This window comes from Pectinophora gossypiella, chromosome 18 (assembly GCF_024362695.1).
Source record: "Pectinophora gossypiella chromosome 18, ilPecGoss1.1, whole genome shotgun sequence".
In the NCBI taxonomy this organism is placed as follows: Eukaryota; Metazoa; Arthropoda; class Insecta; order Lepidoptera; family Gelechiidae; genus Pectinophora; species Pectinophora gossypiella.
Window position 1 is genome coordinate 3807270 of NC_065421.1, and position 25226 is coordinate 3832495.

A 25226-nucleotide genomic window follows, 5' to 3' on the forward strand; every position below is an offset into this window, starting at 1 on the left:
TTTCTCTTGTCACTTAATTGCTTTTTATGTTGTGTTTATATGAGTAATAAAGCGTTTTGTATTGTTTTTACAAAAGTGAATTCATTATTTTGTAGCTATACAGGGTGTTAGTGACATTGTAACGAAAACTTTGAGGGATGGTTCAGGCCAGGATTCTGAGTTGATATCACGTGGAACCCCCCCCCCCCCCTCAGTATTCGTTACGATGTCACCAACACCCTGTATATACTGCGATAGACATAAGATGACACCACTGTACAAATATACTTCTAATGTAGGCGATAGAAGAAAAAACCTATATTGTATTCCTTCAAGCAATACTTAACAATAGTTAATTTATATTTTACCTGTAATATACATTATTACTTAAGAGGAAACAAAGGTAAACTACAATATTTCTAAGGACTCATTTTTGCAATAGTATAATAGCTATAATTATCCTTGTATTTATTGTGTAAAATTGAGAAGTTATTCGTAAAAACAATTTACACAAATTAAATACTTTAAATAGGGTTGTAAGTAAAGCTATTTTTCCTTGCACGAACAGGCTGTTTATGTCCCACTGCTGGGCACAGGGTCTCACTTTGCCTCAAACTAAATTTGTAACGTATTGGGCCCACACTGTCGCCATCTTGATCCACGGTGGATCCACTTTCGTTTCTTCCACTCTCATCAAAGTCTTCATGCTCACCTGTGAAGAGTCACCTGTGCCCTGTTTATCAAAACTTACAAGCCCGGTATTACAAGAATGTGTTTACCTTTATTTATTTTATTTTTTGACGTGACTTATTGTAGATTTGCCAACGGCCTCCGTGGTCCAGTGGTTGAGTGTTAGGCTCACGAACCGGAGGTCCCGGGTTCGAATCCCGGTGGGGAAATATCACAAAAATTACTCTGTGATCCCTAGTTTGGTTAGGACACTACAGGCTGATCACCTGATTGTCCGAAAGTAAGATGATCCGTGCTTCGGAAGGCACGTTAAGCCGTTGGTCCCGGTTATTACTTACTGATGTAAGTAAGTAGTCGTTACACGAGTCATGTCAGGGGCCTTTGGCGGCTCAATAGTAACCCTGCCACCAGGGTTGATGAGGTTGATACTCCACCTCACAACCCACACGAGAGAAGAAGAAGAAGTAGATTTGCCGCAGATGACATTAACTACTTGGCCGGACAAATGGGGAGCGCTGCAGACACTCACCCGGTACAACGTTTAAGACAACAGGCCTGAGCGTGCCCAGATGGGCTATGTGTTTATCAAAACAACGCATCTAAATTACATGTTACAAGTGTCAATATTTATTCACAAGTATATTTTACAATCCCTCTGCTTTTTTTAATAAACGTAATTTACACGTCATCATCATCATCATCATCAGCCCATTAACGTCTCCACTGCTGGGGCACGGGCCTTCCCTATGGATGGATAGGGAGATCGGGCCTTAAACCACCACGCGGGCCCAGTGCGGATTGGTGGTTGTTAACGACTGCTAATGCAGCCGAGACCAACGACTTAACGTGCCTTCCGAAGCACGGAGGAGCTCGAGATGAAGAAAACTTTTTTTTGTGGTCACCCATCCTATGACCGGGCTTTGCGAAAGTTGCTTAACTTCAACAATCGCAGACCGAGCGCGTTTACCGCTGCGCCACCGAGCTCCTCAATTTACACGTACTTATGAGTAACTTGTAGCTTGTAAACGTGTAGATGGATAGATAAAATCTTTATTTAGGCTTAAGACGTTACATTAACATCTTAATATTAAAATTGTAACATATATGAAATAGACAGGTCAGGATCGTAGTAAGTGGCATTCCACGGTCTCTGCCTACACCAAACGGGAGTTAGCCGTGATCCTATGTACGTATGTGTACGTCACGTAAATGTAAAAATGATGATCGGGTCGTCAGTGCGTTGCATTTAGAATACTTAGTTTTATTATTATTGTTTTTATGATTTTGGTTTGTTTTTCTTTTGGTTTTGGATTTTTTTTTTCTGTGTACTTATTGATTTCCGTGTGGTTTCTGTCCTGTGTTAAATGTAATGTACCTGTCTGTCTGTGTCTGTGGTGTCCGGAAGTAATAAATGTTTCTTTCTTTCTAAAAAAGTAATGCTCTAGAAACAACAACGATACAGCACCAAAACTACCACGCCTGGAAATACACTCGTCACACGCCATTCGAAATATTATAACAACGGCTGCAACCGTCGCACTTTTTGTTCCAATTATTCATAGAAACACAAAACTTCGTTAGAACGTGTTTATCTCGCGGTCCGAGTGACCCTTCCCTAAACTATTGTTCATCACCAGGAAACGTAAAAAAAACGATTGTAAAACATTTTCTTTTTACAATAACAGCGCTGGCGGCGGGTGCTTCTAACGTTACTATGTGGCCTTTTGTTTCGCTAGTCCTTCCCGCGATTTCGCGAAACGGTTATAAATCTTTGTATTCAAGAATGCTGATTTCATGCTGATTTTATCTGTCAACATTGTAACATGTATATCCTTTTTTGTTGTCACTAGGTGTGTATTTTCTTCATTACGTGACATTAGCACAACTATCTATTAGATGAACCGTATTTCGAAAGGCACGTTAAGCCGCTGGTCCCGGTTACTGCTTACTGATGTAAGTAAGTAGTCGTTACATGCGCCATCACTTCACAACCCACACGATAGAAGAAGAAGCACAACTATGGTCACACAGAAGCAATTAATCAAAAAATTTATTGAATTGATATCATTAGGTACTTACTTATGTTCTATATTATAAAGTCACTCACTGACTAACTGTCTCACTCAACACGAAATCTCATAAACTACAAATGACAGAAGTCTAAATTTTTGCATGAAGGTTCCTTTTAATACCTACTGGCGTTATAAGTGGTGACCTGGTAAAATTTTTATGAAACTCCTAAAAGTTTTAGTAGTAGGGATTCATGCGAACGAAATTCATCACGTCTACTGGACATCGATAATAACCCTGACACCAGGGTTCCCGAGACGAATCCTCCGGGTAAGAGCCCTCAGCGCTCCCCATTTGTCCGGCCAAGTAGTTAATGCATCTGCGGCAAATCTACAAACAATCACGTTTAAAAAAGAATAATAAAACCTGACATCCCACACGATAGAAGAGAAGAAGATCAGGGTTTATTTTTAGACATTATCTACCCAGCCTAAAAGAGAATGTTATTATGAATAACTTCTAAAATAATGAATTTGTTAGTTTCTAAATTAATTAAAAAAATAACTGTTATAAACTTATTAGTATTATTACGAACATTGTGGTTTTGCCTTACTCATTAAGGATTACTAAATGTTGCGCTAAATGACCGGAGGGTTAGCCAAGTTGCAAACGATTTCGATAAACTACAGTGACATAAGGTAATATGTCAATCCCATAGGTATATTTAGATCATTGTCACTTACGTTTTTCGTAGTCGACTGCAACTTGCCCATGTCACCGGTAACAAAACAAAAGACAATCTGTTACAGGCGCAACAGGAGATGCGTCAAAATTGGGGAAATTGATACTTTATGGCGTAAGCATGTTATTATGAATATGTTATACGTACAATATACCCACACGTATGCAGTTAAGGTTATAACACCATTGGCAACTAAATCGTTCCAAAGTGTTTGTGAGGTAAACCTAGCTCAGCTGCTGGTGGGGAGCGGGGAGTTGCCGTTCTATACGTAGTATTATTCCTTATTCTATGCTATAGAAGTTTCTTCTTCTTCTATCCTGCGGGTTGTGAGGTGGATTACCAACCCCATCAACCCTGGTGTCCGGGTTACTATTGAGCCTGGCATGACATGGCTCCTGTAACGACTACTAACTTACATCAATAAGTAGTAACCGGGACCAACGGCTTAACGCGCCTTCCGAAACACGGATCATCTTTCTTTCGGACAATCAGGTGATCAGCCTGTAATGTCCAAACTAGGGATCACAAAGTGATTTTCGTGATGTGCCCCATCGGGATTTGAACTCGGGACCTCCGGATCGTGAGCCCAACGCTCAAACCACTGGACCACGGAGGCCGTTATTGCTATTGACCGAAGTTGCTATTGATGTAATAGTATAGTCATTAAGTGCATTCTTGGTACAACAGCAATTTACCTGCCGTGTGGCACCGAGTTGACCGCGAGTGACGTCATAAGCTCGCTATGCTGACCTTGGACAAGCTAGTATCTTCCCGGAACAGGATATCGGACAATTATCTATGATGACCATAGCGGATGGTATGTCTAAGGAAGACTGATCGTCTACTCATAGTTTTGATGCAGGTGTGATTCAGGTCAATCCCTCATTCAGCGCTTATCGCCATCGGCCCATTTGGGTCGATAAGATCGATTACATCTTTCGAATGAAATCCTCTCAGAAGACGTGAGGTAAGGTGAGGTTAGGTTCGCGCCCAACTGGGCACCCTCAGGCCTGTTGTCTTAAATTTTGTACCGGCTGAGAGCCCTCAGCGCTCCAAGTAGTTAATGCCATTTGCGGCTTTTTTTTTTTTTTTTGACTTGTTGTAGATTTGCCGCAGATGGCATTAACTACTTGGCCGGACAAATGGGGAGCGCTGAAGGCTCTCACGCCATTTGCGGCAAATCTACAATAAGTCAAGGAAAAAAAAGATTCTGGTTTAGTAAACCCACATTGTTAAGGATATTGATTCTCTACCTGTCGGTTGACAACAAGTTTCCCTTCAAAACGATCGATCCTGCGATTTGTGCCATCACGCACACCAGCGCTCACAATCTAGAGGTCCGGGTTCGATTCCCGATAGGGAACATGGTCGAAATCACTTTGTGAGAACAGTCTCACAAGGGACAGCCTTTGTAAGGACATTGCAGGCTTGAATCACCTGTTCTGTTCTGTTCCTGGACTGTTCGAAAAAGTAACATGATTCCGTACTACGGAGTGCACATTATACCGTTGCTCTCAGCTATTAGCCGTAAAACACCTCCACCAACCCGCAGTGGAGCAGCGTGGTGGAGTATGCTCCATACCCCCGGTTGATTGAGGGGAAGCCTGTTCCCAGCAGTGGGACGTGTATAGGCTGTTTATGATGATGTTAGTATATTGGTTACCTCTACGTGGACTTATGGTGGGTAGACCCACCCCTATATGAATTACAGCCTTGTGTATGTATGTATTTTCACTTACATTGTCAAGGTAATTAGCATATACACTTGTTGAAAATAGTCGATATTTATTTACCGTCTGCGAAATGAGATCATCTTTCGATTACATTTCTATCAGTCGTCCTTTATGATTGACGGCGTCTGCGCGAAGTTTCCACTCGTGGGCCGATTGCATTGAAGCCTTGCGGGCACGGTAATACGGTTGATATTGGTGGTGGAGAGTTGAAGGTTGCAGGGCTGGGCGTTATCTATGCGTCAACCGGTGGCCTCGCGTCGCGCCCGCGGCGACTGACGCGCTCTCATACCGACCACACTGCATTTTGCTTTAAAATACCTAACCGAATATTATTATTATTTCGTTATTAACGTAAATATCCTCCACCCTCCACCAAACCACTGGAGCAGCGTGGTGGAGTAGGCTCCCTACCCCCTTCGGTTTAGTAGACCAGTATTATAGGCTATTTACGATTATTATTTCATGGTTAGTTAACAATTTCCACCTATTTTTACGCTTGTGTTACTGTATTTAATATTTTTACCATTTAATACCGACTATAGAGATGAAACCCATTTCACGCAAGCTTAATTTTATACAACGAACACTTCACCTACTTATATAGTGAAATACGCTAGTAATTTGTATCATATTGGTGCCGATTCTGGGGACCGGCAACTTAATTTGACAGAACTATAACTAAGTCTATCTTTTTAAACTGTCAAACAAAAATTAGGTAAAGTTAAAGTCCACATTTCTTTTCTATTTTGACGTGACTTGTTGTCGATTCGCCGCAAATGGCATTAACAACTTGGCCGAACAAAAAGTTACTTAGTATCCACCTGAACAGGCAACATTGTTTTCCAAAATGCACGATCCTCGACCTACAAGGAGCAACATTCCTACATAGCATAGAAACAAAACCGATATTCAAAGTAGGTAGGTACCCAAGTAGCAGGTAAGCGGGAGTAACCCTCTCACCGCGGCCCTGTTGCACTCGCGTGTCGAGATAACAATTACAGAGAAAACTTATTGTGTTGTATGCTCACCGCTAGCCGGCGCAATTACGACTCTGTCCCTCACAAACAAGAACTACACACTTCACAGGCCAAGTAAAGGTGTCGCATGACGTCTGGTGCATACCAATATTAATGCTGATTGCCCGTCTCATATTATGTCCTCGTCGCACGCATCTTTCACGTCGAAAGCTAGGCTAAATCAAGGATTATGATTGTCTTCGGACAAATTAGAACGAGACATGCGTTTATTCAGGATATAAGTTTATTATTATGGCTTAAGAGTTCTAGGGCTGTCCATGCAAGGTTTTAAGATAACTATTAGTGTAGGTAGTGTTGCTAAGCTCTTTTGTTTTCAAATCGTTTAAAAGTTTTATATTTAGAGATTATTTACTGGCTTGCCGTATATAAAGTACTAAATATTTCAAGAGACTTGTTTCAGCAACAGATGTAGATTGAGTACCTAGTAGGTACCAATACTGTGTTTCGTGTCTACAAAGTTTCCTACGTATATGTTTACTGGGAGAAAGAGTACGTTTCCTCTAACCACACATAAACAGGAGAGCCTTCTAAATATTCTCGTCTCGAATTCGCGTCAGGTGCAACTTGTCTGCGGCTAAACTCTCGGGAATAATGCAGCTTATGATAAAAATTGTGCAGTTTGTGTTTTCAATCCCTTTAATGATTGTAATCTAGGAGAGATAGCCTAAGGGATAAAGCAGTGTCATTTTTGAATCAAAATATGATGAGTTGCTACAGGTAAAAGTGGCAGCATTTGTCTGGAACTTGGATAAGTTTCTCAAACTTCATACCACGTAACCTCCGGGTGATAAATAGCGAACTGCTAGAAGCTGATTCATAAATTATCTGGCGGTGGCTCGAGGTGATTGCACCGTAAGTTTCTCAGTTTACGTCGCTCTAGCCGAATGCATTACTTGGTTGTGTAATTGTGTAGTTGACTGTACGGCGGTGTAGGGGAGAGTGGAGACACCTACGTATAATGGCGGTCTAAAAATTCTTGTCGCGGCGTCAGCGCGGTGCAGCGGCCGCGGTCCCGCGCCATCGGGCTAATGAGTGCGCGCGCGGGGGGACCGGGGGGCGGGGGGAGGCGGCGGAGGGGGGGTCGGTAATGGCGCGCGGCGTCGGATGTCGCCGGGGGGTGCCGCGCCGATAACAAAATCACTAGAGAACGTACGCTGACGATGTGGGAACCGCGACACTTGGATGCGGCATGCCGATATGACTCATGCCCGATACTAAGTACTCATACAGCGCGTGGTTTAATTCTCGCAACGCGTCTTTGAAGCAAAATTTCATTTATAAAATGCATATTGACAATTGAAATCAAAAATTGCTAGAAACTCGACGATGCTTCATATAAAAGACATCAACGAGTGCTTAACACTAATTCAAATATGAATACCTGCCTACAACTACTACCTTATCAAATCCACTTATTCGCACCTACTTTTTTATCAATTAGATATACCTACCTATATGAAATAAAAGTCATCAGGTCAGAAGCGTGCCATTTACAGCCACGATCAGTTTTCAATATTCTCCAAAAACATGACCCAAACATTCAAAAATAAAGCCATCAAAATTTCGTCTGCAAAAAGTGCCGTATCGTAACATTTCCAAATCGTCGACATCGGCAATGCCCAAAATACAGCGCGGGCGACGCGTCGTAAATCGCGGCACCGCTACGAGGGCCTTTGTGTGGCCTCGGCGAAAACATACCCGTCTCCGCGAGCACACCTATACACCTACATCTATACACCTATAGATATAGCTATAGCTATACCTACTGCACGTGAACGTCGCCGATTGCCGCGCCGCCGGTCGCCGGTCGCTAGCGTCATAGCGTGCACTCTACAAAAACTTCGCTTTTGTAGTTACTACCTACCTACCTACTAGCAGTTTTGCTGCTGAACTTCTATGGCATTCCATAGGCGGGATGTACTTTCATATGTCATATAGCTTTGGGTATAATTAGATGTCCATGAATACTCATTAAGGTTCTTTACAAGAGCATTATGTTTAAAAATGTAGAGCACTCATATACCTAGAGTGCATCGCTAATGTTAGTTAGGTGTAGGTACCTATTTATCAAAGGCACCGCGTAAAATATTACCTATAAGATACATCATTATACAATGGTTACTTATAGTTTTACTCGTTTACCTGTCTACCAAACTGAGCCAACGTTTTTTGCTCAGACTGCAAAATAAAAATAATCAATCGTCGGAAAGGTTTTAAGAAAATAATACCACGCGTGAACCGGCGGGCTTAAAACCAATTGAACGTCGATGACTAGCGGCTTGCCTGCACTTTGCGAATGAAACCCGCGACATACATACATAGAATAGCATCACGCTTATATCCCAAAAGGGGTAGGCAGAGATGTGTAGTAGGTAGCATACCCATTCCTCACTGCGACAAAGACGAGTAAATGAGTTTAAAGAAAGATACAGACATACCAAGCTTCTATAAAAAGAAGGAAATGAATCAATTAGGTAGTAAATACCTTTAAAAGTTATGTGTAGGTATATCTAATTTATCTTATATGATGAATAACATTTTGACATAGATATGTCCTTAAATATACATATTTGAGAAACATGTTGGTACATTATTAATGTCACAGCTCTCTGTTATCGACTCAGCATTCCTAAAGCTATACATGAGAAGACTGGTTGAAGGTTAAAAAAGCCGATATCCCCAGTTTCAAGTGGTCAGCGCAGCGCGCGGTGCGAGCCCTCTGACCTTTGCCAATTCTAAATGTGTCGCGTCCACCGCGACAAACGACCACGTTCTCTGTAAGTATAATAAATAACTCATGACGGTAGTGCACCCGCACAAACTTGTTCTAGAAAGACTACACAAAAGTAGAAATTCGATGGTAAGAGCAAAAACTAATAGCAGCCGATTTTATTCTTCTAACATTATCATCAAAATATGCTACGATATTAATTACGGTTAACGCTACGAAAATCGTAGCTTAGCTAAAGCAACTCATCTATCATGCTTTCGATTTCATAAAATAAACACCGTGACTCATCAGCCGCTGAAAGATAAAAACTTTCGCAAAGCAATCAGGCGGTTAGACAGGCCCGAGACGACAATTACACGACAAGTTGGGAAACACTGAAAGTTGTTCCTACCTACGTCGCGACAAGCTACGAGACCGCGCGCGAGTTGCAGAAAGTTCGTAACTGTGAATTTTTCATTTAGAATAGAAAGTCGATGCGTTCGGAAATTAATTGCACTAATAAAGTGCGGGGGCTAGGTTGGTGTTTACGAGGCGGCGGCGGCGGCGGCGGGCGCGGCGCGGGGGGGTCGGACGGACACAAAGGAGAGGAGCGGCCGGTCGCGGACCGCGGCTACGGCGGGCGCCGGGCGCCGGCGGCCTTATCACCGCCACTCCGCCACACAGTCGGCTCGCGCGGCCCGCGACGCACGTCTCGCGCCGGCCACTTGCGCTCCTACCGCTCGTTACTCGCCCGCCACTCGCGTCCCGGTGACAAGTGATCTGTGAAACCTAAACCCGCGAACTTACCGACACGTGCTGCGCACTGCGCATATTTTTATTGGACGGAGTTCCCATTCATACGTTTCATTATACTGCAACGACGGCTGAGCTGGCGAAAATTGTAAACACAGCACACGTGCCTCCGCCGCCGGCCCGCAAGTAAGTTTCAAAGTTTTACTCACGTTGTTCATATTGATTTTGTGGTTAATGTCCAAGGTGCGGTGCTATGTTCATTGTTACTGGTAAATAGTGCATTAAGAGCAAAATTGAAATAAGTTTGCTTTTGTTTGAGTTCTACCCACCGATAAAGCTACATAACGCAGGTATCTAGGCACTACTTACTTCGGTATGTTATCTGTCGCTAAATGCAAAACCTCCAGTAAAGATAAAAAGGTGAATCTTACTTTGGATTGTAAAATTTATTTATAAATGTATTCAAAATTTATTTATAAACGTATTCATTTATAAATAAATTTATTATTATTTCGTACGACAGACAAAAATAAAATATCCTGCGTGGACCATATAATAACAACCTTTTATAGCCTATTATAACATTTAAACACGCATTTTGTAGATATCTCTCATGTACCTAGTTCCTAATATAAACCTATTAAGTAAATCGTGTAATTTTCACGTTCAATTACTAAATTGTTTATTATCGGTGTGTGTGCAAACGTGTCGTGAAACCCGTCGAATTGAGAACCTCGCCTTTTTGTAAACTCTGAGAAGTCGTCTTGAGTGAAAATTTCATATCACGTCTAGCTTGAAAAATCCCTGAGAGTAGTCAAGTGAGAGTCGAAAATGTAGAATAAACTTAAATCATTTTTTATAAAAGTTAAGTTTATGGAGATCAATAATCCGCAGAGGACCGTGTTGCTCTATGCGATCAATAGATCTATTCAAATGCAAGAATTTATTGTTACATTAATTCAGTTTTTCGCAATGGAAACGTAAATCGACTTTAATAAAAATAGTGGGCATAGTTTATTTCGATTGGCAATAAAATATATTTAAAATACCTAAGCAAAAATATATTCAAATGAAAAGCACATTTCATTTCATTCTGTTGTGCTTGTAAAATGTAAAAAGAAAAACTTGCACAACAAAAAAGATGTGCTAATGTGCGTGAAAAAACTGTAGGAAAACCTTGCAATCGGCATGGTAGCGCCATCTAGCGGTGACCGAGTGCGGCGTGCGCACAAGGTCACGGTGCCAACGACCCGCCAACTTTTGCCGCCTGCTGTTGTCGTAGGTCATAATTTTATGTCTTCTTTTTGTTTATCTTTTCGCAACTTTATAGCTTTCGTAAACATTTTATCTCCGTGTCGGCGACTTTAGACTGCAATCCTCATACGAATTGTAGGTATGTAGTGCCCAGTCTACACAAGTGCAGATATTACGACTGATAATTATGCAGGACCAACGACCGCGCACTTGTTTTTGTGCAATGAATTGCGTCAATTTGCAATAATGTTACAACATGAGTCCGTACAGATTGTAGGTACGTTATAACAACAATACATTTTCAAATCAATGCAGAAAATATAGCTAGGTAGGTGCTATAAATGTGTACAGAACAGACCATTGAGTTACCTATATAAAAACCAAATTCAATATTTTGTTTACGGATTGAGTTACCTACTACCTATGACGCAATCCGTTCGCTTCAATTTCTACAGATGCCGTGTCTACCTAAGTTTAATCAATTAAAGTGGTATCAATCGTAGTAGTAGAAAGACTTTCAATCGGTGGCCCAACAGATAAGTAGGTAGGTATACCGATTATTTCGGCACTCAATTAAATGCAAATTTCTTTTGTTGCAGCAAGCGGGAGCCAAAAATGGCGACAAAAGGCAAGCGACCGATGCGAGCCTTGACTCCCGGCGACAAGATCGAGGCCATCCAGCGTGTCAACGACGGCGAGTCCAAGGCGTCAGTCGCGCGCGACATCGGCGTGCCCGAGTCCACGCTGCGTGGCTGGTGCAAGAACGAGGACAAACTGCGCTACATGACGTCGCGGCTCTCCTCGCCCGACACCGACAAGAGCAACGACGGTGAGCCGCCGGAGAAGCGCGCGCGCACCGAGTCCCCGTGCGCGCCCGCGTCCCCCGCCGGCGGGCTCGACCTGTCGGCGCCGACGCCCGCGCCCGCCGCGCCGCCCGCCCCCGCGCCCGCGCCCGCCCCCGACGCGCCCGTGGAGCTTACCACGCGCCGCGCGCCGCCAGAGCCGCCCGCCGCGCCGCGCGAGCGCCGCGCCGACCCCGGCGCCAGCGTCTCCATGTCCGCCATCAGCCCGCTGTCCGGCCTCGCGCACCTGCCCGGCCTGGCGCACTCACACCTCGGCCTCAGCTTCAACGAGATCGCGACAAACCTAACATTGCTCGCTCAGCTCAACCCAGGCCTGTCGGCGCTGTCCGCGCAGCCCGCCAGCCGGGCCCTACGCTCGGTCCGCTCCCCGAAACCGGCGCACAACGGCGCCCTCGGTCTCACCGACGGCAAGCATCATCGGAGCAAGAGCCACCACTCCGACCCCTACCGGCACAGCAAGAGCCACCTCCCGCCGTCGTCGAGTGCGAGTCAGCCGGTCGACGACACGCTCTGGTACTGGCTCAAGACACAGCAGGCGATGCTCGACTTGACCGCGCAGACGACGGCGGCGCACCCCCTGCAGCTCGGCAAGACGAGCGAGCCGAGCGTACCCCCCAAGCCGGTCGCCCCCGCCCCGCCGGTCACCTCGCACCTCGATTACAACAGAAATTCGTGGCTGTGGCAGTACTACAAACAGTTCGGGGGCGCGATGCCCCTGCCGGACGATAAACACAAATCCGCCTCCCAGGTGCCGAGAGACAAGACCTCTGAAAATATTTTGTATTCTCATCTAACGAAAGGCAAAACGGAAGACGTACACGTCGGCAGGACAAGCCCACCGCAACCACACGTCCCCCACGTGCCGCACATCCCCAGTGAACCCCGGGGGCGACACGAGGAGCCGCGCGTCGCCGAGCCGGCCGCCAGCCCCGAGGTCGGCTCCGAGAACAAGGAGCCCGCCACGGAGAGGCACCACGACACCGGCCGGAGTCAGACGAAGGCCCGGACCGTGCTCGACAATCTGCTGTTCAACAACGGCAACGAGGCAGCGCACAGCGACGCCAAGAGTGAGAGCGGGTCGTGGGAGGCGGGCGCGGCCGAGGCGCTGGAGCACGGCGACAAGTTCCTGGCGTGGCTGGAGGCCAGCGGCGACCCCAGCGTGACGCGCATGCACGTGCACCAGCTGCGCGCGCTGCTGCACAACCTGCGTGCCCGCCGCGCGCCCGCCGCCGGCGACGCCGAGCGCCGCAAGTAGGGCCGCCCGCGCCCGCCACGCCGCCGGCGCGAGCTACAGGGAATACTTCAATTACGTCTGTAAATACATACTTAGTTACGTTGTCGCCAGTAAGCGTTCACTTGTGATATGTGTAGCCAAATTTGCGTAATTTCTTTGTTCTAAAAGAAAAGCTATGCATTATATTTCCTTAGTGTTAAGACTAACCTTAGATAAGTTACGGGAACTGTTCTCCGCGAAGCTTCGTCGATAAACTATGTCGATAGTTAGTACCTATATTTCAAAAACTACAATCTTAATAGTTATAGTGAAATGTAAAAATGGATGTTACTTACCTGCAATCATGTTACTTTCCGATGCACACAACTGTTACGTGGTTAGGTTAAGTAGTATCGCTGTATGTTGCCATTTGACGATTACATTCCTAGTTGTACCCTTACTATAGTTTATAGTCGGATCCCTATGTTCTACCTCAAGTCTAAACTAATGCTAAGTCACGTGGTCCTCTGGGCCGCCGACGGTCGCGGGCGCGGCGCGCACGCTCGGCACGCCTCATACCAAATATTGAAGGATGCTCGTATTCGATGTGCCAATCGTACGGACAAGGTAATATTGTTAAGATATAGATGACTCTATCGCGTTAGAGCTAGGCACTCGTTGTGTTTTCTATTGCTCAGTATTTTATATGGCGGACACGCGTGTCCACACTCGGAATTGTATTATACGTTAAAGTTAACAGTTAAGGACACTGTGATCAAAATTATAAATTATTGAGAGATTATTAATATTGTAAGTACATTCCTAAAGAATAGAGTGTATTGTCGTGTTATAAGAGATTGTCCAATGGTGTATGGTGTAGGTGTTCGTTGCGAGACATTCACTCGCAACTATAAATTAATGTCTATAGCGAAAAGTTCAAATCTGTGTCCCTTTCCATTGAAGATAGAATGATTGATTTGCATTTCATGTTAATTATGTTAGCTCCACTGGAAATGTTCGAAACAGGATATTTTGTACAAAATTAAAATTTGAATTATAAAATATGATTCTCTTCAAAGTTTGTGATCTCGAAGATGTTGGTTGAATGATTAAAATTTGATTAAACCTTTAAACAACAGTCTTTTATTTAAGAAATTAGTTTTCCTTCAAAATCCTACGGAAAATGATTAAATATTTTTTACTTAAAACTGAAATCTTCAGGTTCATTATATTACGCAAAAGTATTTAAAAACACGACATGGAGGCGCCATCTAGCGATGGGTAGCAGTTTGAAAATTCAAAAATAATTTGAAATAATTATTATGCTAGGTACTCACGTGCAACATCGGTTTTGTAAGAGGTTCGTAAACGAAGTAATCTGAGACCAGAGAGGCGAGCCCCTCCCAAGTGTTAGTGCCCGTAAAGCATAGTTTGGTGGATCTAATCGTTGTACAGACCATTTTCTGAAAGAGCAAAATGAAAGAAACCTCACAATGAGTTTGAAATTTTGTAACTACTATCGCCATCTGTCCTAGTAAACATAAACTATTAAATTTACAACACAAATCGCTATGAAATGAACGTACCTGCAGACCACATTCATTGGGAGCTTGTAGTAGCAAGGGTTTTCTATAACATGGGTGCTTTTGGAAATGGAAATGATACTGTCGTCTGAAGTTTTCTGCATAAGTCAAAAGTAGGCGCTCTTTAGGAGTATTTGTATAATAACTTTCAGGAAAACACGTACGTGTCTCAAAAACTGGCTCCTTAATTTCTGGCCAACATAAGTTTATCACACCCATTTCATATATAGCATTATTCAAGGATTCTATTGTTAGTGGTTCCTTCACATCTTTTATATTGAATATTTTTGGAGGATCTTCTATAAAAAAGCCAACTTCTTCAGGTTTTTCAAATATTTCGCTGACCGCGTTTTCATTAACTTCAATAACTGGATCCAAAGTTGATGGTTCGGGATGAACATCAGACTTCCGTTCTTGCAGATCCTTATCAGATTTTCTAACATCGGTGTCAGATTCCGGTTCAATAGTCACATATTCCATCATTTTGAAAAGCTGTTTTTTCGTAGTTCACGTTCACGAGGGGATAAAATAATTAAACACAATTTTAAGTTAAGTCGAATATTTCCCTTTTATTTACTTCTTCCACGGACGTTGTCATATCATGTTGATAAACAGTTTCTGAATTTCATGATTTTGTTGCTAAGCAACCTCGGTGTATGACATCCTAACGACAGACGACGACTGACGGTGACAGTTTTCAATATTTTACCTGCAAAATAAATACGAAAAAGATACAAAAATAATTGCGCCTCTTAATTTATTAATCCTTCATGTGATTATATAAATTAATAAAATATACATAAATGCTGAATCCTTATGCTGTGCTGAATATGGGTACGTTGACAATGAAATGAACAGACTCTACACTGTCAATGTCAAAACTGACAGTCATATGATTGGAGTGAATTGTGGAATGGATTTTCATCACATTACGGAATTCCGAAGGTCAATAGATAAAGATTTTATAGTAAATTACAAATTATATTACAATTTTGAGTTTTTATTATCTTAAGTGAAATTTATCGTCTAGTTCTCATTGTGTTAGCTGCGGTTTCTAACCTCAAACACACGTAAACGAGTTAAGTAATGTACCATACGACTCGGTTTATTGTTTAGACCGCTGTGTAGTGTTTAAAGGCCTTACTACGATCGTGTACTATAGTGTAAAGGTCGTAGTGTTTCGCAAGGTTACCAGAGACGCGTAATTTGGTGAAGATGGGAAATAAATCTTCTTTGTTATTAAGGGAAGAAGAAATTGCGCAGATACAGGAAGAAACTGGCTGTAAGTATTACCTACACGCTTGCATTGCTAATTTATATGTTTCCCTTATTTCCAACTCTTAAATATACACACAGATAAGAATAACTTACACATTAAATGACCAATCTTGTTAATTTACTCACATTATTATTACATTGTGCCTTTATAAGCCAGAATATGTACAATTTTTAAGTAAATAAATGTGTGTAATATAACATGTTTCACAATGTGTTATAAAATTACTTCACAGTCACACCTAACCAAATAGAGCGACTGTATTCCCGGTTCACATCTCTGGACAAGAATGACTGCGGAACCCTCTCTCGAGAGGATTTCCTGAGAATCCCAGAACTGGCTATCAACCCGCTGAGTGAGAGGATCGTCCACTCCTTCTTTACTGAGAGCCATGATGACAGAGTCAACTTCTTACAATTCATGAGGGTGTTGTCACACTTTAGACCAATCAGGAAGAATAGAGAGAATAAAGGGAACAGCAGAGAAGAGAAGCTTCGATGTAAGTACCCATATGCAATAGGCCAATTTCCAACACAAGTCAGGATTGAAGCAAATGGAATTCCATAGTCTGCTTACCCTGGTGGAAATAGGCGTGAGTTTATGTATGTGTAATTTCCAATTAGTCAAATCACCATCCTAATCACTCATCAATTACTTTTTTACTAAATGTCTAAACACAACTATGGAATTTGAATGAAAAAGTGCACTGCAATGTTTTTTGATTAAAATTCTTAAACAAGTTTTAGACCTTTATTTAGTAATCAGAATTTCATAATTTATCTTTGCCCTTCGATACTACCTAATTGATGCTCTGATCTCTCCCTTGAAGCACTGGGCTACACACAGGACACTCCATACAAAAATATAATTATAGAGTAGCGTCCTCCATGCCATATAAACCCAACTCATCTGTTTATAGTCAATGAGACTGATCGCAAGATAAAAAAACAAAAACAAAAAAACCATGTGATGCCTAAAGCATAATTTCGAGAAAGACAGTCCCCTCCCTCCCCTTTACTCCTTGGGAGCTTATGGATATTTAAAACTAAAGTAAGACCCAGAGGGTGATTAGGAGCCCAATACAAATTGGTATGTGGTGGAGAGTTATCATTCCATCTGCATTATTCTTTATTCTATGACATGGACTAAAATGCTACAAGGCATAAACTAACCTAGCCCAGCCTAGTGTTTTATTTATTTGAAATCTTTTTCTTTACAGTTGCTTTCTCCATGTATGACCTGGACAATGATGGCAAGATCTCCAGAGATGAGTTGCTTGCTATTCTCCACATGATGGTTGGTGCTAATATAAGGTAACTTTATCTTTTCTTTTTTTCACGGACAGATATCATGGGTCATTTATGGTTCATAATAGGTAATATGACACCTTCGGATCAGAACATCATTAGATGTTCTGTCCTTGAAAGTATTTTATATTACCTTTTAAAAGCCAAACCCCATTGTTTAACTAATGTATCTGGAAATCTAGACCTTACCAGGTTAATATTAAAAGAGTGTATTCTGGTAAGATACACAAGTGTATAAAATAAATAATTTAATGTATAAATGATGCATATCTGATATAGACAACTGATGTTAAATTGTAACCAACTGGTGTCTGGACTGTAGACAGTAATAGATGAGGTTGAAGTTGCAAAATTAACCAAGACTGGTCCACCATGGCCACAAATTAACTTCATTGGGTTAGATTGCGGCGGCATAAAACTCATACCGAGTGGCCGTAAACAACATTTTTAAAGGATTTTAACGAAGTAAATTTCGGTGGCCGTAAACTGATAGAAAAATATTGTATTTTAGGGGGCTGAGGGGTGCCTTTTTGAGGTCTGGCACCACAACACCAACAACACTAAATAATAAATTCCTTTAAAGAAGGCTTTATAGGCCCTTTATAGAAGCTATGAATTATGTTGTTGCCAAAATCTATTCTGATAAGACTTTTTAATCCCATATTAATACTATTTATAATCGTTTGATAAGATATTTACATCCTGTTATCTCAATGGTTAAAAACATCCGGAATTTTTGATAAACATTAATTTCACTAAGTCTTCCATTAGAGATTACTAGCTTTCACAAAACTGTGTTTTTAGCACTCGCCTGATTATCCGAAAGTAAGATGATCTGTGATTCGGAAAACACGTTAAGCCATTAATCCCCGTTACTACTTACTCATGTAAGAAAGTAGTCGTTACATAAGCCATGTCAGGGGCCTTAGGCGGTTCAATAGTAACCCTGACACTAGGGTTGATGAGGTTGGAATTCCTCACAACCCACACGATAGAAGAAGAGCACTTAGACACTTTTCAAGAAGAGTGACAGAAGAAAATAACCTAATTAACAAATAATTCGATTGAACTTTGCTTGGCTTTCATGACTTGTTTTGTGGTAGATGTTTACAGGGTAGTTTAAAGGTCAATGTCCGTTTTACAATAACAAGTGAAATGACTCAACAAACAGCAAACCATTCAATGTCCAAACTCTATGGATTCAATATTAGTGGTTGTATGTAACACAGTCCAATGTCCAAGGGTACTTTATCAAAACTAAAATTCCATATAATTAGAATATAACTGAAATAAAATATCGTTGCATATATACATAAATTCACGCCAGTAATCGCTAATAGGGTGGGCAGAGGCACAAGTTATCACAAGACAATGCAATGTCGAGCCACTTTTGATACATAGTCTTGAGATGGATATGACGGAAGTCTTCAGAAACGGACCATGTGGTGGAATGTTTAATAAAAGTAACTGATTTTAATTTTATTAAAGGACCATGACCATAACTGTATCTGACCCTCAAACACGTCATAATATATATAAATATATCGTCACTGGAAAGGCAAAATTACGTAAGCGCCAAAATAGGTATTTTGGGTTTTTTATATATTCGGAATCAGCGTTTCATTCTGCGTCGATCTGTCTGGGTAGCATTGCGATACGAGCACTTTTTTGGCGCTTACGTAAATTTGAAAATAGTTGACTTTTTTCAATTCCAGTTTCTTAAACGACAAGATTTTGGTGTTTTTTTCGTGACTGGTGTATAAGTAATATTGTGGTCCTACATAATAACTACATATTAACTTTAAGTAAATTTGGCATTCTATAGTTTGAAAAGTATCATTTTATTAGTAATTTTGGACTACTGAAAATAAAAAATAGACTATGTATAAGTCATTTTTATTTACAGCTTTTAAAATAAGTAAGGCGTATAAGAAAAAAATGTCCTAGCATGTTTATGCAGTGAATGGCGAATAAGTAATTTTGACTTACAGTATTTAGAATAAGTAAGGCGTGTACGTAAATTTGCCTTCGCATTTTTATGCTGTTATTAAGCAAGTTTGTGGGCTAGCAGTAAGTTTCCCAGGAAGTTATTTTTTAACAATAGATCTAAAAGTAAAACTATTTTAGAATTGATTTTATAATTTATTAGCGACCCGGCTTCGCTCGGATGCAATGCTGAGGAAAAATGAAATTATTTACGACATCACATTAAAATCCTCAAAAATAACAGTATTTCTACACTATTTATTGGATGTTATTATACATACCTATAAACTTTCCTCTTGAATCACTCTATCTACTAAAGAAAATTGCATCAAAATCCGTTGCGCAATTTTAAAGATTTAAGCGTACATAGGGATATAGGGACAGAAAAAGCGACTTTGTTATACTTTTTAAGTTCTGTCGTTTGCATATTTAGCGCCAATTTTGAATTGAGAACTCTAAATTCAAATTTGTTGGAATTTCGAATATCAAAACAATTGAAAGCATTAGGATTAATGCAATTGTTTAGTCACAGCGTTGGTTTGAATCTGTCAGATCATGTCCGAAAATGAATCTTACAAAGAAAAATTTTCTATAACTTTCGAAGAGGCCTACTGCGACTTCAGTGTTTCAAACAGTTAAAATCTCTATTCCACGATGAAGTGCCATGTCTGCGAGCCATCGAACGCTGGTATTTAGAATTCGAGCGTGGATATCCGCCTTCACTGAAGATAATATCGTTGCTGTGAGACAACTAATCCTCAAAAATCGTCATGTGACATACCGAGAATAGAGGCGTTATTAGGCATTTCAGGGACAACCATTTAAACGATATTGCATGAGGCACTTGGTGTGAGAAAACTAGTTTGCCGTTGCATCCCGCATTTTCTGACGATCATAAGGTAGCCCGCGTCAGATGGTGTAAGAAAACTCTTCAGAGGTTCAACCGAGGAGAGTCAAATCACGTGTACGACATCATCAGTGGTGACGAATCTTGGATTTATGCTATTATCCTGATTCCAAACAACAATCCACAGTTTGGGTCTTCCAAAACGAGTCAAAGCCGACTAAAGTTGTTCGCTCTCGAAGCACTTCAAAGAAGATGGTGGCTACCTTCGTGGAGAAAATCGGTCATGTTGCGACAATTGCACTTGAAGATCGTAGGACGGTTAATGCAGATTGGTATACCACAATTTGTTTACCACAAGTCATCGCCGAACTTCGAAAATGTAACCCAAAGCGACGCATGATGATGCGCAGGAGTGCAGGATGCTGCACCATGACAACGCAAGCTCACACACCGCTCGTCAAACGATTATTTGAAGCAGGAAAACGTAGAAATTCTTGACCATCCTCCATACAGTCCTGACCTAAGCTCCAATGATTTCTTTACATTTCCTAAAATTAAAAAAGAAACTCTTCGCGGTCAAAGGTTCCAGTGCGGTGAAGAAGCGGCCAACGCTTTCAAGTCAGCCATTTTGAACACTTCTACTTTGGAGTGGAATAAATTTTAAATAATACCTGGTTCGAGCGAATGGAAAAGTGTATTAAACTTCGTGGTAAATACTCTTAAAAACAATAAGGGGAATTATTGAGGAATTAAAAAGACTTGACCCTTCCAGAGACTTGACTCGACTTAGAGCCACGTATGCTTGTCCTAATTCAAACAATTTTGAGCCCAAATATACTACTGCATGGTCGACTGTGCTGCCCTGCATATGTTATGTTATGTTAGTGGGCTCTGTTTTCCGCATTTAGACTCTAAGGTGGCCCATTATGCGTGTAATTGTTGACTACGTAAGCCAACCTATCTCCTTCCAGAAGCTCAGAAGCCTCCTGGGGATTTCACAGGCTTCGCGGAGCGACCCCACCCAGCGATCCACTGTGCTGCCCTGCATATTATGGACGGTGGATGACAATGACAAAATTAAGGGCAACATCCTTCTTTCAGTCATTTTGTAATATCGTCCATCTTGGATTTGAAATTTTGACATAATGACAGTATTCTACTAGTGTAGTCCTATCTTTGATACCCATATTGAGGGGGTTGTGGAAAAATAATATTTTTATTAATAATTACATATTATGTAATCCCCCATTATGTACCGGCTGCCATCTTAGATTAATAATGTTATTGATTTGATTATATTGTATTGACATCGGAATTAAAGGTGCGTACCAAATTTCAGATCAATCTGACAACAGGAAGGTACTTAAATTGCAATATCTAATTTTGATACAAATATACCGTACGGGTTTAGCTAAATAAAACCGTTTAACCCTTTCACGGACAGAGACCATGGGTCATTGGTGGTTCATAATAGGTAGTATGGCACCTTGGAATCGGAACGTCCGTATACGTTCTGTCTTTGAAAGTGTTAAAAAGAAACTTTTACAAACAGATAACGGGTTGTACGCTATTATTTATATTTTATGAAACTTTATTTCTGGCACTTCAGTATTTTAATAGCCATTTTTATAAATCAATTGAAGTAATAAGTAGTTTAAGGAGGTATTAAGAATAATTATTTGTCTCTTACGTCTTTTTACCCATGTAAGATATTACAAAAACTTACTTTAAATAATTTTTGGTGAACTGACATAATCAATCGATCACTTTGTAGGCAATTTTTACATAATGAGAGCAGATGTGTAAAAGTCGTTACAGTAACTTTTACTCCGCTAACATTACAGTATTATTATATTTAAAGAAATATTGTCGTTCTCGTATGCATTGTCGTAAGAGCTGTAAGTAATTTTGCTTCCAAATAATATTTTAACCAGATGGCGGTTAAGTAAATTTGCTTTACTGTAAACTGAAGTCATTTTTACGTAAGCGCCACTATATCCTAAAATAGCAATCCAACAGTTATAATATGTATTGCTGGACATAGAAAATTAAAAAACAATGTAACCTTACTTTGACATCATCTAAATTGGATAATTGGGTAAAAAGTTATGATAAAAAAACGAAAAAATGAAACTTTAAACGGCTTTTTCTCGAAATGGCCTTTTGGCGCTTACGTAATTTTGCCTTTCCAGTGACGATATGTACCAGGATATACCTAAAAGCTTACTTAAAAATCCGAATTCCGGCTAAATCTCGCGTATTTTAAGAAAGTCGTCTTAAGCAAAAACATCAACTCCCTAAGACGTTTCGAATTTGAAATCTGTTGGTGGAGAGGGACGTGTTGACTCATCGTCCTTTTGCTAAGCTATTGATGTGTATTCCAGTGAAGAGCAGCTGTCGAGCATCGCGGAGCGCACGATCCTGGAGGCGGACACCAATAACGACCAGATGATCGCGTTCGACGAGTTCTGCCGCGCGCTCGAGCGCACCGACGTCGAGCAGAAGATGTCCATTCGGTTCCTCAACTGACCTCCAAACTCCTGAACCATATACATCAAGTATATACTGACCGTCATCCTAGTGGTCATCATTTACGGGCTTCTAACTAAAAAATAAGTTGCTCCAAAGGACTATTTTATTATTAAATTATTAATGCTGTCAATGTTTCGAAGGAAACAGTGTGAAGTGTGCTCGGTGTTGCCGCTTGCGGGGCGCGAATGAGGCTGATTGTAAAATGTCAATTAGATGTTAGGATGGGTCGATTAAGCACCAAAATAAAATCGATTAAATACAATTTCACATTAGATGATAATGATTATCGATGCATGGGTGGTACTTCGTATACCGGAAGTCAATATCATTCCCGTGAATGCAAAAAATATACCAGAATCTTTTATCTTTTTGCAACTATCCAGTTAGAACTTATGAATGTCGTCAACTTACGTAATTCCTAACTGGATATTTACAAAAAACAAGATTGTAGGATTCTTTCGTGTTCTACCCAGAAACGAAAGAAAATTCTAGAATGTTCCATGTTATATTCCGGTGTCGGTGAAGTGTAAGTATAATGTGAATCACGGTCATGTGATTGGCTGATGTCAGATGGTGCGTACTGTCACTTCCTATCTTAAAACACCAATAGAGATTTCCAACCAGCAAAATTGGGTAGTTTCCTAGATCAAAGATAAATTATGAAATTTTGATTACTAAATAAAGACAGATATAAAGGTGACAAAAAGTTTTATTTTTTCTATTTAACTTATTTATCAAATTTAATAAAGGAATATGTAATAATAAGTGCGACATTTTGTCACGTTTTTCTATGACGTCACAGATTACTGTTCATATAAATTCCATAGTAATTTCGTGTTTTGACGTTTAGTAAAAAGCAACTGATTTGACTAGTTGGAAACTACCCTATTAATTATGGATATGGGTTTAAACTTTCTTTAAGGATATGGTTTTGGCCTGGTGAAGTGTGGGTACTTGGTTCATCTTGCAATGGATGTACCTTCGACTACTCCAATTGGGTGTGTATAAGGGTGGTATTAATAAACTAATCTCAGCTTCGAGACTGCCCTCAAGATCATGTCAATGTGACAGTTCTCATATAAAAACAGAGACTTGAGCATGATCTTGAGGGCAGTCTCAGCTGAGATTCGTTTATTAATACCACCCGTAGTGACCTTGTGCTGTTTTAAACTTTAAATATACTTTTGCGAAAACCTCGAGTAGCATTTTATCACCATGACAGTAGACATGTTGGCAGCAATATACTTTCCATTGTTTCTTTAGAAACAAGATTTAGTATAATTTGTGTATATTCGTGATATTTGTTTTGATATTGTTAATTTGCCGCTGTTTAGACTTAAGTTGGACGGATTGGTAGTAACGGTTGTAGCCTAATGTTTTTATGTATTTTATGAAGGAATCGTGTATATTAGAGCATTTTAATCTATGTATTTTGTAGCGTATTTTGTGAATTGATGTAATAATTTTAGCCATTCATCAAGAATTGAATTGAATTGTAATAATTTTGGAATTCTGTTCTTCTTTCGTAAAGCCCCTAGGTGATTATTATCCTTATAATGATAGCGTCAGTTATTCAATGACATTTGAATAAGGTACCTGACCGACTGCTAGATAAAAGCGTATAATACAGGATGCTAATGACATCGTATCGAATACTGAGGAGGATGGTGGTAGTGGGGGGGAGATTATTTGTGTGTCAGGATGGTGTGAGATGTCTGAATAGTCACGAAATGTGTACGTAATAACTGTACCTATGCTCATGAAAACTGTACCTCAAGCAATTCAATATTAAATAGATAGTGAAATATGCACGCCATCCTGACGTCAGATATCAAGTGCGAATATTTTTTTTTTCATTGGCAGTTTCATGAGGTACAGTTTATTGAAGTATGTTTCAGATCATAGTTCCCACACGTTTGGGCAATATCCCACTATGCGCGCCAAGCTGACGTCAGGATGGCGTGCATATTTCACTATCTATTTAATATTGAATTGCTTGTACAGTTTTCACGAGCATAGGTACAGTAATTACGTACACATTTCGTGACTATTCAGACATCTCTCACGCCATCCTGACACACACGATTATTTCATGATTCTGAGTTCAAAACACAAACATTTTCGTGAGTTTTGCGACGGTATTCGGTACGGTGTCACTAACACAGTAAAACTCCGCAGTGAGTGCAGAATCTTCAATCAGTAAGTGCGTAGGTATGTCGTAGCCTATATGCCCTTCATGGTCATCTGATCCCACATAAAAATCGTCCCGCGGGCTGAATGACCCCTTTCGATTTTTTGCGTGGGTGAGTCGTTCCAATATGAGCCATTTCAAAGGCGTTTGATATCCATTTCACCAAGGTCGATGAAGTTGGTCATTGACCCCAACTCACGCGAGAGAAGAATCAGTGAGCTGTTAATGAAATCCTCTCTCGCTTATTCGTCGCTGACAATCGGACAGGTGCCTTTAATATCATAATATCTATCATACTAACGTTATCAATGTATCTATCACTTCCGAGCTTTCAGCACACTTGTTAACCATAGGATAAGCTCTTTAGAGAAGTGTATGAATAGATGTTGTTACTACCAAAAGTAGGTGTAGCAAAACTAATGGACATTTTATTGTACTTATATTTATTGTTTGAATTGAAGTTTATGTAGATGAATAAATCAATTATTTTTTTGTAATTTTCTTGTTTTATTTTTAATCA

General features: G+C 40.7%; 2 protein-coding genes across 2 annotated transcripts; both read left to right on the forward strand.

Moving 5' to 3' along the window:
- The first annotated feature begins 9548 nt into the window (after positions 1 to 9548).
- LOC126375275 (protein distal antenna-like) lies at positions 9549 to 14120 on the forward strand. Its single transcript, XM_050022207.1, has 2 exons — positions 9549 to 9840; positions 11508 to 14120. Exon 2 carries the CDS (start codon positions 11524 to 11526, stop codon positions 13024 to 13026), a length of 1503 nt encoding a protein of 500 aa, XP_049878164.1. The 5' UTR covers positions 9549 to 9840; positions 11508 to 11523; the 3' UTR covers positions 13027 to 14120.
- Positions 14121 to 15491: 1371 nt separating this feature from the next.
- LOC126375335 (calcineurin B homologous protein 1) lies at positions 15492 to 25203 on the forward strand. The gene is made up of 4 exons (XM_050022278.1): positions 15492 to 15849; positions 16079 to 16342; positions 17063 to 17156; positions 22368 to 25203. The coding sequence occupies exons 1-4, from the start codon at positions 15783 to 15785 to the stop codon at positions 22510 to 22512; spliced, it is 570 nt and encodes a 189-aa protein (XP_049878235.1). The 5' UTR covers positions 15492 to 15782; the 3' UTR covers positions 22513 to 25203.
- The last annotated feature ends 23 nt before the right edge of the window (positions 25204 to 25226 follow it).